This window comes from Cyprinodon variegatus, unplaced genomic scaffold (genome assembly GCF_000732505.1).
Source record: "Cyprinodon variegatus isolate N-32 unplaced genomic scaffold, C_variegatus-1.0 Scaffold52, whole genome shotgun sequence".
Taxonomy (NCBI): domain Eukaryota; kingdom Metazoa; phylum Chordata; class Actinopteri; order Cyprinodontiformes; family Cyprinodontidae; genus Cyprinodon; species Cyprinodon variegatus.
In genome coordinates, this window is record NW_015150505.1 from 167255 (window position 1) to 187763 (window position 20509).

At 37.1% G+C, this 20509-nt stretch overlaps 1 protein-coding gene across 1 annotated transcript in view; it reads right to left on the reverse strand.

Annotated features, from left to right (window-relative positions):
- Positions 1 to 10503, reverse strand: part of LOC107082391 (ubiquitin-conjugating enzyme E2 D2) — a 16291-nt gene extending 5788 nt beyond the window's left edge. The window contains exons 1-2 of the mRNA XM_015371058.1: positions 10218 to 10503; positions 8613 to 8676 (exon numbers count right to left, since the gene is read on the reverse strand). Coding sequence (XP_015226544.1) covers positions 8613 to 8676; positions 10218 to 10241 — 88 coding nt within the window. The 5' untranslated portion in view covers positions 10242 to 10503. The remainder of the gene's footprint in view (positions 1 to 8612; positions 8677 to 10217) is intronic.
- Between the last annotated feature and the right edge of the window lie 10006 nt (positions 10504 to 20509).

Here is a 20509-nt window from a genome sequence, read left to right on the forward strand (position 1 = left end):
AATGTTATAATAAATTTAATCAACTATGTGAAACAGGATTTCCACTTAGATTCCATGAAGTTGGTGTTAGCTGTGAAAGCTCTCGTTTCAGTGTAATCTAGCTAATAGTGCTGGGAAAGACTTTGTGCTGTTAACTGAGGTTTTGTTTGCTCTCAGAGGAATGTCAAAACTTTGCCGAATGAAGCGCATTTCCATTTCTTTTTCTATCTTTTTACAAACATTTTGTGTAATTCCCTCCACCGTTTTATCACCACACCCTCCAAACAGAAATTACGCTGCTCTGTCATCTGCATCTGCATCTGCATCTGCATCCTTGTCTCCAGTAAATAATCCGGACTGGACTCTGGATAAATTTGTGTTTGGTCTAGGGCAGACATTTTTTCCACTAATTGAAATGTCTTTAAATCCACATTAACATGAATTCAACACACTGTAGTAAACAGATAAATGGAGGCAGAAGATGTCTTTCAGTCTTCAATGATCCAAATCAGAAATACTTTAATAATCCCAGGGTGAAATTCCTTTCGTTACATGAATCCATCTGTAATAAGGTGACTATAGGACTAAACTGATATAACACAATTTTATACAATATATATATATATAATTAGGCGGTCCCCGCTCCATCTCGGCCTGAAAAACGCTGAAGACCCCTGGTCCATTAGAGCAGTGCGCTTGTGCTCTGAGAAGGTTGAAAGTAGCTGCTTTGATCCCCACAGCCTCCACTCTGGGTTCCTGAGCAAGACCCTTAACCCCACACTGCTCCCCGGGTGCCGCACAATGGCAGCCCACTGCATCCCAAGGGATGGGTTAAATGCAGAGGTAAATATCTCCAATGAGAGATCAATAAAGTTTAATTATTATTATCATTAAAAAATACCAGTGAGGCTCTGCTTTAGAAATAACAGTGGCACGCTCGAGTGGATTGTGAAACGCAACAACACTAAAAGAAATTCCTTTTAAGCAGGTGTTATAGATTATTTGGAACAAATTTTAATCAAATAATTTCATTGTGAGTCGACTATTTGTTTAAATCCCTATTCAGCACCAAACTTTCAATTATGTTTATTAGTACTGCAACTAAAGATTATTTTGCTCATCAATTAATCTGTGGAATGCTGGAAAAGGTGCCTTAAAGGTTTTGTAAAGAATTTCAGCCAAAGGAAGCTAAAATTATGCCACTACAAGAGGTCTGGATAGAACGTATTTAGGGACAAGAGGTTTCTCTATCTAAAATTCAAAATGTTAATATATTTTTTATAATATTTGGTCGTAGTCACTGTTCTGAGTTACCAGCTTATGAACCAGCTTATGTTTGAAAATGAAAAATGTTTTTGAAGCATTATATAAACAGAAGAGAGCTTTAAAAATGAGCATTTGACTGAAACATCACAGATCCAGAGACAAACATGGTAAAATATGCTTAATTTAACTATATTAAAATATGTTAGTTGATCAGGAAATCCAAGGAAATATTGATCTCTCAAAACTCAACCAAAAGCCCTCAGCTGTATCTATAAAATTCAGTTTCAATGCTTGGCTGGCTGGTTTTCTATTAGGACTAAAACTAATTTTATATACTTAACATGACAACAGAAATCTTCTATATTGAATTTCTGCTTTAATGAATTGTTTAATCCACTTAAGTCTGCATTGCCTAGTGGACAGTTACCACGCACTCCTGCATACTCAAATTAAGTATTACAGAGCAGGCATAACAGGCCTTATTAGACACTTTATAGTGGAGAGAAAATAATGGAAACCAGCGGAGACCAAATAGAGAAATAAAAATCCCTCACCCCTGTTAGGAATGTTAAAAGAACATCTGACAACCAGATGCTGCTATCTTTTAATTATTAACAATTGATAGAGCTAGTAAATGTAAGAACTTTAACAAAATAACATTTGATTATATTCCCACCCTTAAGCATTTGTATGAAGGTTAAACTATCTACACACTGAAGATCAATTCTGCCCTTTTCTATGCATAAATTTACATTTGAGTAAAGATTTGCACAATTAAAGGGAAATCCTTAATATCAATGGTGAGAAACCACTAGTTAAATGTTAGCAAAGGTGAATGAAAGCAAACCATACAAAATGATATGCAAGGCTAAAGTTGAAGGTTAATAAAATGTGACTTTTGCTTTTATAGCTTCCCGTTGAGCTTGATGTTTAATGGACATGTTAGTGAACCCCAAACAAATAACATAAGAAAACATGCAGAGCGTAAAGGCATTTAGTCGTCATGGCACACAGATGGACCCATTTTTACAGGGTGCAAACAGGATTGAGTAACTCTAATTTAATGCTTTTTAATGCTCTTATAAATAATTTTAATGCCATTTTAATGCATATTTATATAAAACACCACACAAATAAGCAGAACCAGCTAGATCCAATATATCTCAAGAAATTGTTTTTATAAACTTTTTATTAATAAGGCATTTTACATGCAATGATTATCACATTTAAAGAATTCTAATGCCAATTAAGGCCTTAATTTAAAAATAATAATTTAATGACGTTTAATGGGTTTTAATGACCCACAGAAACCCTGTTTTATAAAAAAAAAAACAATATAGCCAGGGACGGTCATCTCTAGTCCTAAAGATTTCATGTCCTGTAGAACTTGCTCCAACATCTTAAGCATGAAGGACAGAACTCTTCAGGACCACGCTTGGTCATCTCAGCTTTACAGGGACACAAACACAAAAAAAAAATCTGAACCGCTAAGATAAATAGACAGTTTCAATACACTGAATGAAAAGGTCACCACCCTGCAACTGATCTAAAACTGTCCAAATGTGAACAGTGAATGAAAAACTGCACAAAAATTACATTTGTTGAACTAAAGGTGGTTCAGTTTAATCTTAATAGCAAAACAATTGGATGTTTTTGGCTTTTGTGAAGAGCAACCTTCAACTCAGAGTGGTTCTTCAAAGCTGAGCAATTCCGGTCCACTTTTATAGGAGAGATGATAGACCAATAAATGTTGTCAGCGGAATTTAGAAAAAAACAAAAAAACAAAACCACAAATATTAGAGTTTGAAACTAAGAATTAAAAAGAGGAACTTTCAACTGGTTCTGAGGTGGTAAAGGAGATAAATCTAACTTTGGGCTGTAGTCTGTAACATCCATGCTGAAGAAAAAGCAAAGCTCAAAGGGACTCAAGGAGATTCTCATTTTTTGGAGATTATAGAAACACGCGCCAAGCTGTTTTGTCAGCCGGTATTGCTAGTTTTTCAGCATAAATAGAAAACATGGACAGAAATGCTGATTCCAACGATTAGAATCTGCTCTATATTGAAGAGTTTAGATGGTTTAACAATCAATGCTAATTCATTCTTTACACCAAAGGTTTCAACCACAAATCCTCAAAGGCCATCAACTTTGAGATGCCTGACACTTGACTCACATTAACTCTGCATTCAAACTAGTTGGGTTTTTTAGGTTTCATTCGGGTATGCGGACATAACTAAAAGTTACTGAAGGTCAGCGTACAATGAGTTAAGTTTGAGACTTATATTGACTTACACGGAAGTTGACAGTAGCAAAAAACAAACAAAAAAAACCCTATGGGCTGCTGCTCCAGCTGTTTGATCTGAGCTGCTTAGCAGAAGTTCATCTCCGCTTCAGACAGACTGCCATGACGGAGAGATTGCTGCACGGTACTATAGACAAAAGTCATCCAGGTTTAATGGAAAGATCTTAGTTTAAATAGCATGAGGACAACTGTTTCTGTAGGTTTGGTTTGCATGCATATAACTGCACCTGACAGAAGAAACAAAAACAAGGAGGCTGAATATGTGTATGCTCTGTGTTTTGGGGAATACCTGCAGCTACCTGACAATGTTCATCATTGCTTTAGAGGTAAACAAACCTAATATTTTTTAAACAACATCTGTCCTTTAAAGGTAAGATTTTTTATTATGTCAGCTTTTGGTTAAACTACTTAAAAATTGCTTACTGTTCCAACACAACAATTACCTTTCTTTGTAACCCAGATATTTAAAATGATTAAAGAACATTTTAAACTCAATTAGAAAGGCTTTAAATACCTTAAATCATATGAAATCACTAGCTGTACCATTTCTTTAATCTAATTTAATCTCTTAGTACATGTGTCTAAGCATTGAAGGTGCCGTATTTCCAGTTTTATAGAAATGTTATAATTTTAAAAATTATTCATAAAAATATATTAACTTGAAGCATGCTTATTTCATTTCAAGCTACTCACAATCTTAAATGGAATTTAAAAAGTAGAAAGGGTCGACAGACATTACATGAAGAAGGTTTGGATTTAAAAATGAAATACTTCACTGCAGGAAAAGTTCAAATGAATGAGATGTAAAGTGAGACAAAACAGAACAATGTTTACAATAAGCTATGATTTCTGAAAAACAAGAGACTGGGTATTTCCTGGATGTGTTTACATAACAAAAACAGAAATACTTCCTGAATTAAGGTCAACCCACAGGACTCAATGCTGATACTTATTTTTTTCTTTTTCACTTCACATTGCTTGGCTTAAAAGCACATTCCAAGTTCTAAAGTTAAGGGGTATGTCTAACAAAGCCATTAAAGTATAATTTTGAAGAAGCCATTTCATCTTTACCTAGTGAATAAAGACATTAAGAGACCGATCTAGATCCAGGTGGTTAGTTTTACATATTCTTAAATGCGTCTAGTTTGAATCACCAGTTTAGAGTCGGCCCTATAGATAAAGACGTTCCAGCACTAATTCATATCTTTCATTTGACTTTGAAACTAACAATCATCCTTTAGCTTTTATGAATATAATCCAAGCAGACTACTAATCTTGCTGAAAAAAGTCAAGCATGCAAAAAACCCTATTCCCTGATTAAACTAAGTAATAATTGATGAGAAATTCTTTGCATTTATGGCTTATCAACTGTATTTTTTAAGATTTAGCAAACAGCTTGGGGTTTTACGATGATTTCCATGACATATGTTATTTGTGAGCATTTTAGCATGCAGAATAAAAATCAGATAACTAAGAAAGGTGCAGAGCTGCTATATCAGATCTGACACTATTTACGTGTGATACTCAATAAATCCATGATCCAGGCTGCTGTTGCATTTCTGTTAGAGTAGCTGCATATGAAAGTAATGAGAGTAATATAAGCTACTTTTTACATCAGACAATGGATGCCAACAATCGGCCTATGATTGTTTATTACTGATTTGTCAGATGAAGATTTAATCAATTCAATTAATTGGTAAGGTCTTCTTAAAGGGATGGTTTTAAGTGTTGTGGTGCAGCTGCCATCGAGAGGAAGGCATCACTGTGGATTCTTAAGAAAAACCACATCGATAGCTGAGAAATAATACTAGAAGCATACCAAAACAGAAATGTTAAAACTATCCAAACAGGGTCCAGCTCAGGACTATCTTACCCTATTTAATAGGGGTGTAAATAATAATCATTTTGTATTGATGCATCGATCCAACAGCCGACGATCCGATGGATCGACACGTCCGCAAGATAATCGATTCATGTTTTTTTTTTTCCTCCGGTCTATTTTTATCCATTTGCTCCTGGATGTAATTCTCCCTCCCGTGCTGCGGTGGCGCTAAACCTTTTTTGCCCTCCTACATTGCTTCCTGGTTATACTCTTACAGCAGTGTGTTGCAGTGAGCTTGACACAGACATTTTTAAATTATGCTCAATATTGAAGCGTGGTCTGTGCTACACACTGTGGGTCTAGATACGGCCGAGGCGGCGAGGAAGTTGGGGACGAGTTTAGTCCAACGACGGAGGGACATGAGGGCCAAAAAGGGCGGAGATCCAGGTGGAAAAAGGGTCCCAGCGTTCTCTCGCACATCGCTCTTCTAGCGGGTCAAACTTCACGAGTTGTTTTCCGCAATTTCGGTAATAAAAACAAAACAAGCCGGCATCCTGTCTGCGGCACTGTTTGCGGTGAGCTGCAATTTGCGAGAGGTGCAGCGGAGCGTCTGTGGAGGGGGCGGGGACGTCTGGAGCCGAGGTATTGCATTGCACTCATTGCACTGATAATGTGCAGTATTTTTGCAGTATTTTTTAAAGCAACTTTTCTACTTCTGTTATTTGCTGTTGTTTCAAAAAAAAAAAATGCATAATGATATTACAGCTTTCATTGATTTATTTCAAACTTGAAACTTTGTTTAGCCTGTAAGGTGTAAAAAAACAAAAACAAAAAAAACTAACCAATTAATCGAATCGAATCGTATCGTGGTGTATTCTTGAGTATCGAAAATAATCAAATCGTTGGGTCAGGAAATCGATACTGAATCGAATCGCCATGATGGATGTGATTTACACCCCTACTATTCAATAGCAACAAGGATAGAGAATAGACTTTATTTGGTTCTGTTTGTAATTTGAAACACTTGACTAGCCCTTTAGATCATCACCTCAATGGCACCCATTCAGCTATGTTGCATGGTGGAGCAGTCAGCTTAAAACAACAGAAATATCACGCTCCCCTTAACTCACTCATTTCTGTGAGGTGTAAATCAATGTAAGACTATTTGTGCATGACAATAATCAGTGGTTTGGAAAGTCATGGTGAGGAAACTAAAGGAGCACTTCCCTTCACTTCTACTACATTAACGTTCTAAAAACAACAAACTACAAGCAGCATATATACATGGCAGACAATGGCTTAAATAAACTAATTTAGAGGAAAAAGGTGTGTACCTAATTTGGCCTTTTATTAGCAAGAAAAACTAGTGCTGCTTTCATGAACACATAATTCTGCCCAAGTCTGAAAATAGTTGCAGTAGAAAAATGGAAGTGTTCCCATTGCTTAGGGTAGCCGAAAAGGCTTAACGCATTTTACTTGGATACTACGATGTGTGGTCGGTGGAGAAGGAAGCAAAGAAGACAGGAGTAGACATCGACTGATACGAGTTTTTTTTTTTTTTAAAGACAGATACCAATTATTTAATTTAATTATTTTGACATCAGTCAAGCCGATCCACAATAGGTGCTGCCATAATTATCAGGCTGATCCTTGAATGCTTTAAACGGCGTAATACCAGAGGCCATTTTCAGTGGTTTTTAATTCTTTTACAAACCACTGAGAAATGTATTTACGCGCCACAAGATGGGAGTAATTCTTACCAACAACTGATAGAACCAACAAGAGATGGCCAAATTATATCTTGTACAACCAAATTAAACTGATTAACAAGCTCATGTGAGAGCAGAAAGACAAGGAGAAAAACTATTCTGCAGAAGGAGTACATCGGGGCACTTATAAAATTCAGTCAGATTTATTGAAGTATATCACTTTATACTTTAAATCAAGGAGCTATTTTAAAAATCTTTGGGTAAAAAAAAAAGCCCTGATCAAAAAAATATACATTTCCTGGTTCTTAACTTCAAACAGCCCGACTATCAAAGCTTATTCTTTCCCTTACTCCATACATTTCAAAAACGAATACACATTAAAAAGGCCATTTTAGCACCAGCAGAGAATATTGCTGCTTTTCTATGTCAAATAATTAAATTAAATAAGCTCAAGATAAATGTTTTTAGTGAGTCTGTTTATGCTGTGATGTAAAGAAACCATAACGTTTTACTCTACATAACCATGTAGCACAAAACTAATACTGTCTGACACCTCTGACTGGAAGACTGTTAAACAACAACAGAGCGTCTTCAGTAAAATGCTTCTCCAGATCCACTTTAAGAAAGAACACTACAGGAGAACCTTCCTGCCAACAGCTATTAACATCTACAACAGCTCGAAGAAAAAAAAAAAAAAAAAAAAAGGTGAAAACACCATTTCATTTCCCTTTGGGATCAATACAGGGTTTTTGAATTGAATTGACAGAACCTATTACTCCTGCTGCTTGATTTCATTTAACAGCTTCAACACTGTGGGACAACGGTGTAATCTGCATCAAGAGGGCTCAGCTGTTCTTCGACAACAGTGTCTCTGTAGAGGGCAGATTAGACTTCTGCAACCGCACACATCAAATGTCGCTTGGTTCTGGTCGCGAACCAGTTTTGCTGGTATGCTTCTGCACCGGCGGTCTGGAATTTCTAGGGACACAACAGTTTCTAGGCACAACAGTTTCCCGCCAAAGCGCAAGGGGGAACCTATTCGAGAACTCGAGAGAACTTCGGTGGTGCTGGCGGGAGTTTTTATTTTCCAAAACAACAATGCCACACCTGCAAGATATCACAGTTCGGATCTAGAGTTGCTAGACATCGAAGAGGAACAGGTTCTGTTAATGGAGTTTGCAAAAAGGCCAATTAACCTTTCATCGTAATTGTCCATTGTAGTTGTTCCTCGGTTTTTAAAAATGGCCCCCGGCACCGAATCGAGAAGGATGGCCACACAGACAGCCAGAAAGGCAAACCAAGGACCAATCACAGCTGCTTTTTGTCCAATTCCGCTTAAGGTCTGCACAGGTTTGTGACCGCCTGACGCGTAGTCAGGGTGTTTTAGAGACAGAGACAGATTTGACGGTTGCAGTGGCTAAACTCAAAAGTATAAATTGGCCTTAAATAGGGATTTTTTTTTTTTTATACAGTTCAATTCCCTTTGCAGATTGATGGGGAAAAAGTGGTGTTAAGTTCTGATGTTTTAACTTACTGTCATCGCCTACTGGTCCTGCAGAACACTGGGCTGGAGGATCCCGAGCCAAGTCATTCAATTCCTATAACAAAAAACATGTTTTGGTCATATTCTGCGTCAGGGTATTGGTTCATTTATATCAAAAAATAGTATTTAAGTTTGGCATGCAAAAAATAAGGCAATAATCAGAATACATTAAATTTTTTCCCCCATGACTGCCAGTTCCTTAATAAAACTATAGATTGCCATTAAGAGTTAAACTCAGTCCCCTTTAAAACAAGTCTACAAGCGCAGTAATCTTTTTTTTTTTTTTTTAGCGCAGTAACAGCTATTACATAACATATTTTCCACGACATAAGATTGCCCTAGGCAAAGTGAAATCCAACTAATCTGAAAAAGATGTCTTATTATGATGATGCGCTGCCCTAATAAACGATCTGTGACATGTTGCAACGCTAGCACACATGCTATCTGCAGCACAGGATGTCATGTCAGACTAGTCCTCCGCTTGCTGCTCAGCTACATTGCAACACACGCCGACATTAACGTATATTCCAGAGAAATGACGAAAATGAAACGTTTACGCTGATAATAAGCGCAAACCTTAGATAGTTAAAATAATAAAACGTCCTGCTGGGTCAACATGCAGTACAAAACGCGACCAAAAAGCAACGGGCCCGTTTCCAACAACGACAAAAAAATGCTAGCATCATATCCTTTCCTTTATCCAACCAGCTGTCATCCCTCTTATTTGTGAATATCTTGTTCTTAGAGTACAATGCGCTACACAGTTAAGTACAAAACATGACTTCCCTGTCATTAGAACTGATAAAGCGCCGTTAAATGATAAAAAACGAGAGCATCCACAAATGCACAATGCTAGCTTGAGCTAACGCAGCAATCACCAGCGAGTTAACACAACTAAATATTTATCAGTAAAAATCACAAGTCGTACATGTTATACACAAACTGTCAGGTATTTATTTAGCATCAGCGTCGTTGTGGAGATTGTTATAGCTTGGCCGTTAGCCGCTTAACCTACATAGTGTCTGTCAAACCAAGTTAGCACACATTCCTCATAATAGTTTGTCAAATTGTTAAGCGTTATTATACAAGTAATAAGTAGAATATACATTAATTTAGAACAACCCGCAGCTTAATAACTGTGAAAATACATTTAAATACCGCTAGCTAGCATAAAAGGGACGCTTTAGCTTCCCCAAATTAGCTAACCCTACCAGCAGCAGCTAGCGAGCTACAATATTTAACAATAACGAGACAACCAGAGACGTTCAATATCAAGTTACCCTCCGATATCTGGCATAACGGTTTTGAACCTCCACATAACCCGACCCTAAACAAAAAACAGACCCGCGAGGAGCTAACCCGTCAATGGCTAAGTTGGCCCGTTTCAAGCGGCACCGGGGAACAGAGACGGCGGACCGCCGCTAGCCGTTCGCAGCTCATTCTCCGGCACATAAAACCAACTTTGAGGTATTCGTCTAACGGTTAAAAAAATGATTCCCAGTACAATACTCTTCGGACAGTCACCTGAAGGGTGGCCGTCGTTTACAACACACAACAAAACTGCGAAAGCCAGGGCCTCCCCGTTCACTTCCTTACCTTGTGAATTCTTTTCAGAGCCATTGTTGTGCTAGCGCTTCTGTCAGGGAAAACGTGCGATTAAAATGGCGATTGGAACCACTTCGTTAGTTGGGGGGAAACTGCAGCTCAGTGCGTCATAAAACACCGTCTCAACATACACGGGTCACCGTCTGTTACCAAAAGGAGCCACCGAGACGATTTTGAGGCGAAACTGAAAGATAGAAGGGGTAGAACCGCGGTCCTTCCTCCTACTGCAGCGGCTACCAAATCACTGCGGCCTGCCTGTGTTCCTGAGAGCTGCAACGAGAAGAGCATTTCCGCTTTGGTCCCTTCAAAATAAAATCTTTATACCAAACAATATAGTTTGGTATAAATTTGACAAACTTTATTGTCATTTTGTATCAGTGGTGTCAAAAGTACACAGATTTGTTACTTAAGTAGAAGACGTACTGCAGTTTAAAAACACTCTGGTAAAAGTTGAAGTATCAACCTGACCTCTTTACTCAAGTAGAAGTGAAAAAGTATGTGCTCCAAAAACTACTTCAAGTATAAAAGTAACCTTAAAAAAAAACAGCCAGATGCCACTATATGTAGAGAGCTCAATTTTTAGACTATTTCGAAAAATTTCTTTACCAAGGATAAGGGAGGTCTTGTTGGTCTCCGTCTCCCGATACGCTCTCGTCTGTGTCTGACCTTTCAGACATCTCAACATCTTTTTCTGAGTCCTACATTGTAGCATTATGATGATTATCTGATGATCTCCTTTAGCTATCCAATGAGTGTTTGCGTTATATGACTCATTCAATTACACTAGTTTTCACTAGATGTGGATGGCGCCAATGATCTGCATTGGATTTATTTCACATGACGTGAAATAAATATTTATATTAAACTGAAGCCAAGAGTAACAAGTAACGTTTATTTAAAAAATGTAAGGAATAGAAAGTACAGATACATGTGTTAAAATGCAATGAGTAGAAGTCAGAAGTTGGAAGAAAAATAAGCATTGGAGTAAAGTATAGATACCGAAAAAGTGTACAGCAACAAAGTATTTGCACTTCGTTACTTAACACCTCTGCACAGAGTGTATACAAACTGAAATTTTGACACATACAGCTTTTCAACAGTGATTGAGCAGCTTAGCAGTGAAATTAACATTTCCATTTATAAAGTGAATCAGTGATCAAAATATAAACAGTGTAGGAAAGACATGGTGCAAAAGGCAATAATGTGGAAGGCTCAAAGCAGTACATAAATAATTACATAGATATGGTGCAAAATGCAGTAGAAACACTGAATTGAGTTCTGCTTTGAAGATACACCATGTAATGCAAATATGATGTTTACAGTGTGATCCAGAGTCTAGGTTTGTGGCTTGATTGGAGTTTTCAGCACTTTAACAGTCTTATCGCAGAGGGGAAAAAGCTGTTGCAGAACCTGCTGGACCTGCATTGAATGCTGCAAAGCCTCTTCTCAGAGGGCAGCAGGGAGAACAGCCCATGGTGGGGGCGTGAGGGGTCATTTATGATGTTACGGCTCGAGACACGCAGCACTGGGATAAAATCTTTTTAATGGAGGGAAGAGGAGCCCCGATGATCCTCTCTGCTGTTCTCACCACTCTAATGATATCTAAGTTAAAGCAATGTTTTATGGAAACCAAGGCTGTCAAGATTTCAAGCTCAGTAGCAATATTTTATCTGGATTTTTTTCTTTCTATTATCTCGATGAATCTTATTATTAAATCATGCATATTTTGTTTTTGTCTTTTTTGCTTTGTTTCGATGGCTGTTGATATGGGAATATTTTGTCTTTAATAAAGTCATGATGGAAATATACAGGAAAATTTTAGATACTCAATACTATTTTTGATACCACTCGGATAAAAAAATAACAAGTAATTAAAACCATGAAAAAAATATCGTGGAAAATCTCACCTTTACCGATATCTCAATGAACATGCTTTCTCAACAAAATCATAGATGCTAGTTAAACAAAAGTGCAAAATAAATAATCTAGAAATCTAAAATGATCAATAGCAAAAATATGCATCATTTGTTTTTAGTATACATTACTATTGTATCCAGATACAGCGTTTGGGTATCTATAGAGTATCAATACTTTTGACAACCCTTCAAGGAACTGATCTGAACAGGGTTTTTATTTGTATAAAATTACACCAATCATTGATGACTTTATAAAAATGTTCCATATAAATTATGCAACATGATGGTGTTTATTCTTATAAATAGTTTAAATAATGTAGCTATACCCTTTAGGAATTAGATCTGTTTGCTCAATTTAATTAACAACAACTTTAATTACAATAATTCACATAATTATCTAAGAAAAGTTTATAACCTACACATATCCAACCCAGATTATGCTGATCCTGGTTAAATTGACATTTTAATTCAAGCTGTTATTTGGCTGTGAGTCACAAAACCCTGAGAGTAAAACCAAATTCTTGAACTTAAGCCTTACTTTACTAATTCTTTTCAGGGTATGTGTATCGGGGGCAAGAACTGAAAATATTCTTTTAGGCTATAATTGATTATAGTCTATAAACAGCTGGAGTAAAAAGACAAAATATTGTGAAATATTTATTCTTTATGCAGGAATAGGATGAATAATAATAATAATAATAATAATAATAATAATAATAATAATAATAATAATAATAATAATAATAATAATAATAATAATAAAGTAGGCTAAATGACTCCTTTGAGATTTATTTGGTTTATTGGACAATTTCTACTGACCTAAAATCAAAACTATTTGGAAATTAAAAAGAAAAAAAAGACAGAAGTGTGAAATATTGTGAAATTAAATTGAAATATTAAAGGAAGCAGATCATATATTTCTTTCTGCTCGGTGAACTTTAAAATCCCATACTTAATCCAATGACGTTTTACACAATTTTGTAAAGTTAGTTTTTCTTCCAGTACTAAAAATATTTAAGTTGTTTTTAAAGTCCCGCGTCTTTTATTTTGAAGGGCCACACTCTTTGAGCGCATTTGTCATTGCGCTGCCTCTAGAAAGCCCTCCACAGAATAGTGCTCTTTGCAGTAACCGATCGCTCGTGGAAAGAGCTGTAGCAGTTTAGTGGACACGGAGCAAGAATCACTACACGTGTGGCTGCAGTGCTGTCTGGCTCAGCACAGCCAGTGTGTTTACAGTTGTAACTGATACGTCACCAGAGGAAAGGAGTAATCCCAGATCCACTGTCACTACAGGATTCCTTGCCTCTGCTGATGGTGTAGTGGCTGCGAAAAAAATCATCAGATAAAACTTAGTGATTGCAACATTTTAAAACCATCAGTAACTACAGGCATTTATTTTCAGCCAATACAGGAATAGCTGTGTTGTTCCAGTTTTAGCTGATAAGGTGAACCAAATGAAGGCTACTCAAAAAAACATTTAGGCGTTTAGGATCCCTAATTAAGCAATAATTTATATGACTCTAGAAAAGGCGTTTTAATCCCTAAAATACCCAGATTGTTAATTATAACTTATGTGTAGATATATATTTCTTCATTAATAACAGATCATGCTTTTTTTTTAACTACCCATACTATAAGGCACTAATTATGTTTTGAATCAAATATGTTTAAGTAGATTCTTTTTTTTCAGCATAAAAGTTAAAATCTTCATTGCATAAGTCACAAGATTATGGGAAAAGAAGCCATTGGCATTGCCAACACTTTTTTTCATGAATTCCTTTCTTTCTTGCCCAATTTAATTAATTCAGGTGCAGCCCTGTCATTTCTCTAATCGGTCAGTCTTGCTTTAAATTTGCAGTCACCTTGTTTGTTCATAATTTTTGCCTGAGTTAAATTTTGTTTCTGCTCTTGAGCGGATGTAATTATCTCCACAGTTTTTTATACAGTGAGTTACAGTCATTGTACCGTGTAGTACTGTCCTGTGAATGTACTGTCCTCACCATGTGGCTACTACAAGCATAACAGTCTAGTCTCAAAACAACCTTCCAGGACTTATTTAGCTTCCCATGACCATCCTACAGATTGGTTCTTATAAAGAGGCTTATACTCTGAGCAGTAAAAAAAAAATTGTGATCAAATATCCCAAGAGGAAGTCTTACTTAAGTTAGGTATGACTCTTTGACATTTGCATAAAATAAGTCTTAACTTTTATTATTCCTGGTACAGCAGCTGATAAACTGTTGGAACTTTACAACTATAATAAAGTGTGAGACATGACTAAAATCACCAGTTAGTGTCACAAACCCATTTGGCTGTTGTGTCTGTAGCTTAGCAACAACTGAACAAATGAAATCACACAGAATTGAGAACAGCAGGAGGGGGAATGTAAACAGCTGCCAAACCAATACTGGTGAGGTCCCTGGGTAAATAATATAGATGAAAAATAACTGTGAACAGTTCAATATTCAGATTGCAGTGATGAAACTTCATAGTAACATGTTCTGGATGACACCATCTGTTGTTCAGAAAACACTGCCAACCCACCTCCGTTCGGGTTTCTAGTCTTTATTCAATTGGTCTCATTGATCAGCACAGAGGCTCTGGAGTTGAGGATATGATACAAAAGCAACGGCTTTGTTAGAACCCAGAACTTTTGACCCAGAATTCAGGCAGACAGACTGAAGTGATTCATAATAGCGTTTATTAACTGCTTGACGAATTTGTGACTCCGCAGCAAGGACCAAAAGGCCAAAATCTCTGCAGAGGGGAAAACACAGGTTAGTGACCACGTAACTCTGACAGAGGACGATTACAAGCGTGTGAGTCACTAACCTGGTTATAAAGCTCAGTCCAAACCCAGAGGAAGGAGTGGAGTCCAGCCAGATGATTTTCCATGGCTTGTCGCTGACGCCGCTCAGAGGGTTCAGGAGCTGAAGCCAAAAAGGCTGCTGAGCCAGCTGACGAGCAGAAGCCAGCAAATGACGGACAGCAGGAGTTTCCGGATGGAGAAGCCAAAGCCGGTATCAGTGAGGCAAACAGTAGTCCTGGCCAGAAGATCAGAGGTCCGAAGAAGAACCGTAGGGAAATCCAAGGTCGTAAGCAGGCAGAATCCAGCAGGAGTCTGAAGACAGATCAGGCAAACAGATCAGAGCAGGGGCAGGCAGGCTGAGAGGTCCTAGGGCAGAAACTAGTCAGGAAAAGGTTATCAGAATTTGAATTTGAATATACTAGAGAACCCTCACCTATGCCTCAAATAATCTGCAACTGATGGCTAGGAGAAAACAGTTTAATTAAATAAAAGCTAGAACAGATGGATATTATAAGTAGTAATGAGAAACTGGGTGGAGCTCGCAGCTGGATGGAATTAATGATTAATCCAGTCATCAGTGCCAAGATCATGACAGTTTTAATAAAAAACACACAATACTGCATTCCCGATATTCTGTCTAGGGTTTGGAGTTCTTATAGCTTTCTTCATAAAGATCTCATAGTGGAAGAGATTACTTATTTTTTTCCTCCTTTCTTTGTCTTGCTCATGCACTTTATCCTTGGCACTTCTATTAAAAAAAGGAACTTCCATCTACAAAAGGAGGAAGTAAAGTATCAGAATCAAACTAGCAGAGCTACTCTAAAGGGCCACCTTGAGCAGTAAATTTCTTAAATCACAATTTGTATGACAGATGTAAAGGACAGTCTACCTCATGGAAATTAACAAAAATACATTATTTCTTAATGTTTAGTCTGTGTTACGCATAAAATGACACACCATATGTTTTGGGTTTCATCTGGGATTTATTATGGAAAGCTTCACCCATTTCCTACATTTGTGTAACTTGAATTTCGTGTAGTCCTTTTTTGGACAATTTTAATGTCCCAATTTAACAAGCCTGTTATCCATGTGGCTTTCTGTCATGTAATGACCATCAAAAGGCTGAAGGCTATTCAGATGTAACACAGATATCCAGAATTCTGTTTCATACCAACAATAGTGTTCCTACTGTTGAGCCCATGGAAGGTGAAGAAGAGGACCAAGGAGCAGGAGCTACAATTTGTGGCATTTGGATTTAGGGATAATCTACTTTTATCTTTTTATCCTTTATCCTGCAACGACATCAATGAGTTTAGGGCTGCTTATGGAATTTACAATCGTTCAGTCTGAATTAACCAATGGATAGACCAGGGATAGGGAACGTTGCTCTTCCAGTGCCTGTCCTATTGCTGTCCTTCTAGGGAAGCGTTGCAAATATAGGTTACTTTTGCTTGTACTGAAAGATTCGTGAAAGAAAACAATCCTGGAAACATGTTTGATAGGTGTTAAGGAACATCCATCCAAGGTTCCTTAAATTAGAACCAAAGGTGAAATCAGTGCTTGGGATATTCATTTCTTTAAAGGGTTTGTTTGAAAACTGGCAGCTTCTCCCTTTTCTAGATTTAAATGTAGAACATATTAATACATTCGGGTTTTTCATGTCTTAAATGACTTGATTTATCAGAATAAAATGATAAAAACAGTTGCGTATCATCAGCATAACAGGAAATTTATCCCCAAATAATTTCAACCCAAAGGAAGTAGATGAAGAGAACTGGCTCAATCACCAAACCCTATGCTACTATCTAAATAACACTGGAGTTTAAGGAAGTTTTTCAATTACCTGACCAAACCGATGTCTTGTTGGATATAGCAGATTTAACCAGCTTAGCAGTGTTCTCTAATTCCTACAACATGTCCAAGCATTGTGACTGGCAGTATTAGCTACTGATCTTTAACAACACAAGTACATGCACAAATCCTTTATCTAAGGCCATCATATCATTAGTGGCGTTCAGCAGTGCTGTTTAAGTGCAATGGTGATCACTAAAACCTGACTTAATCTCAGAAACCCTTCTAACAAAATTTTAGATACGAAATGTATAATTTATTTAAGTCTGTAATTAAGTAATATTCATCAAGATAAGGTTTCTTATGTAAATGTTGATTACTCCTACTTTAAAAGCTTACTGTGTGAGGGTATAAATCAAAGGGAATAACTGCATAAATACGTTCGATGGGATTGGATCTAAAACACAAGTGGAAGCAATAATATTCCTAAGAAATCAAAAAGCTAAACTGGATCAAAACCATAGAAACAGATGAGGTTCAGCAGTAACCTATCTAATTTACTGAAGAACTAGAGCTCATGCTCAGAAGGAAGCTAAAGGCCTCTTCACACAAACTTCACCTCTTCACATAAACATATAACCAAAAAATGAAATATTACTTTCAGGGTTTTCCAGAGAGAATAGTTTGAGGCGAGAAAGAGTCATTTAATCACACAGGAAAAGTCCAGTTTTCAAGGAATAATCAATGGATCATTTTCTTTACCTAAAACTAATACGTCTGCGGTAATCTAATGAATTTAGCATTAATCTGCAAAAAAATAAAAACAATTTTTGTCACGATCTCTGAGTCTGGGAGCGGCCATTTTTGCCCAAATATAGTAACACCTCACTCCTGAAATCTTCCAGCAGTGACGTCACGGTGCGGTAAGCCTAGCACCATTCTCCCCGCTTTACAAGCAAAATCAAGGGGAACTACTAGACATATCTGCAATCAACACCAATTATTGAAGATTTCCAGAGGACTTCACCATATAAATTCACCAGAGAGCTATAGTGAAACTGACAATGCCCACATGCATGGTAGTTTGATGTTGTAATATATCAAGTAAAAGTGAAAAATGTTTTTGTAATTTCCCCTTTCCAATTCATGATCCTCCACGGTGGGGTTCATCGTTGTATTGCCAGCTTGAAGAGGGAGGATTTGTCATCGAAATTCTGGCCAGAGAAAAAAACACGTAATCTGTAGCCAACATTTGGAAGAAGAATGTTTTCAAGATGACTTGGATAATAGCGCGTTGTGACAAACACCAGATACAGTACAGGGACTTGCTCAACAGCCGATACCGCACCGTGACGTCACAAACCGGTAGGTGGCAGTAGTGTTCTTTGATAAACATGGATGTCTCCAGTAAAGCACATTCAAATTAAAGTTACTCTTAATTAAAAAACACTTATCGATTATTGAACAATATATAACAATTTCATACTTAAAGTACTTTCAGAAGTTTGAATTCTGAATATTATCGGACTTTTCCTTTACAGCTTATAGCAGAATACAGCAGTTTGTTTGGTCTATGGCTAATCCCCATCAAATAGCCCCATCAGACAGACTATAATAACAGAACCTTGCAGACAGCATCACACTCAAAGTTGTTTTGTAATCTTTCCTTTTCTTTTAGTTTTCCTATTTAAATGCATTTTGATAAATAGATAACATAATTATCAAAACTTCTAGAAAGTCTGTTTAAATCAAATATTCTTCATAGTATTTATTCAATGGTTAAAGAACAGAAACAGAGAGCTGCAGATTCTCTACCAAAGTATTATTGAACTCCCCTCAGTAAGGAGTTCCTGCCTTAACCTGTGTTAAAGTTATGAGGCCGTTCTGCAGAACTTAAAGACCAAGTGACAAAGTTATTTATTTGTTTGAATCAGTCGTATTACTGTGGCAAAACTTTTAAACAGGCACGGTGTGCTTACGGTAGGGCTGCAGAACTACTTTCTGTTCCTGACGAGTCATGAAAACATCTCCAACTTTTTAACTGGATGGAGAAACTTTTTGGTGAAGTTGTAATCGTGACTTTTTCTAACTGTGGAACACCTCGAAATTGGAAACCGGCTCACACCTCATCCCTGCGGAGCCCGACAAGGCCATAGAGTCCTCACCAGGTCCTGTTTCTGTTTTCTTATTTGTAAGTTGTTTTTCTGCTCTTTTTCCCTCATACTTTCCCATGTTGTTACTTCATCTTGTTGTGTGTGTTGCAATATTTGCTGTCCTTTTATACCTCCCACCTTTACCTGGAGTCATTCATCAAGGTTGGACAAAACCTCCATTAGACCTACCATGGTGAGGCTTTCCTCCCTCACATTTGAACTGTGTGGCATACCTTCAAAACATAGTGCGAAGTACATGTTAGGATAAATGACCCCCCTCCTATAAAACAGACATTTTGAAAGTTTGTTGCTGCAAAGGCGTCAGCAATAACTTGCAGAACTACGTGATTCTCCCTACTAGCCTTGCAAACATTGCTTGTGAGAACAATTAGCCAGGCATGGCTAGTTTGGAGAGTTCACCAAGAGAAAATCATGCTTTCCAAAAAGTATATGATGTTTAAAAAAAATATTTCTGAAGCATTGTATTTTACATATATGAGACCAAGTTGATATAATTTGTCAAAGCAAAGAATAAGTAAAGAATAAAGAATGATTTAGTCCAAGTCCAGGAACATCAACTCAGCTTTATTGTCAAAGAACATGACAACCTTGTCCTGAGACCAGGCTTCAAATAAACAATTTGAATAACAATTAGAAAGGCAAAATAAAAGGCAGAGCTTTGTGTCCTATTTGAAAAAAGTCTATAACTGGCTGCCACTTTCTTTGGAAAGGTGGAGATTTCAGCTAGAATTGTACCGTCAACTGCTCCATGGTGCAAACGTCAATTTTTTTGTATCCATTGTGCAATTATAGTTTAGTCAGGTCATAGCCTGCTGATCATTATCTTCCCTGCAATTATTGACATAGGATGATTTTTTTGGATCGTCAGAAAACTGTCTGCAGAAATATCGAATAAAAATATTACGTACTCCAGAGTGAGATAAACTTTCAGTAAGTTTTCCAAAAAGTCCTCAATGTCCTTCTAAAGCCTCTGTATTCAGTTTATAGGCTCTGTCCAGACGTCCAACTTTCTGATCCTCCTTCTGCATGAAGCCTGTGATCTTCTTCATAGCCGACTACAGTCTCTGATATTGCTCTTCTGGAGATTGCTTTCCAGTTTCTTCCTGTATTCCCCCTTGCTTTATCTTAATATGACTCAATAATTCCCCGTCTTCCTTCCTGAAGGCACTTATTTCTTCTTTAGCAGGGCCTTGAGATCATTGGTGATCCTAGCTTTCAACTTGGGAAGCATCTTACTGATCTGTTGGGGGCAGTGTTATCTATACAGAGGTTTATATAGTCAGTTACACATTCAGTCCTAGCACTTATGTCCTCTCCATGTGGCTGACATAGGGCATTCTAGTCTGTAGCCCCACTGTAAAAAAAATAGATTAAAAAAAGATTATATACGGTATATATTATTATTATTATTTTTTTTTTCTCAGCTGTGTAAAAAAACCTTTTAAATACAGGGATAATACAACCAGGGTAGTTGTAATCTTAACTTTACTGAGTCACCAGAATGTATACCTTTTAAGTCTTTGGTTATTTTGGAAGGTAAAAGTTCAGTTGCTGTGAAATGCGGGAATACTAACGTTTGCATTTGGCTTTTGA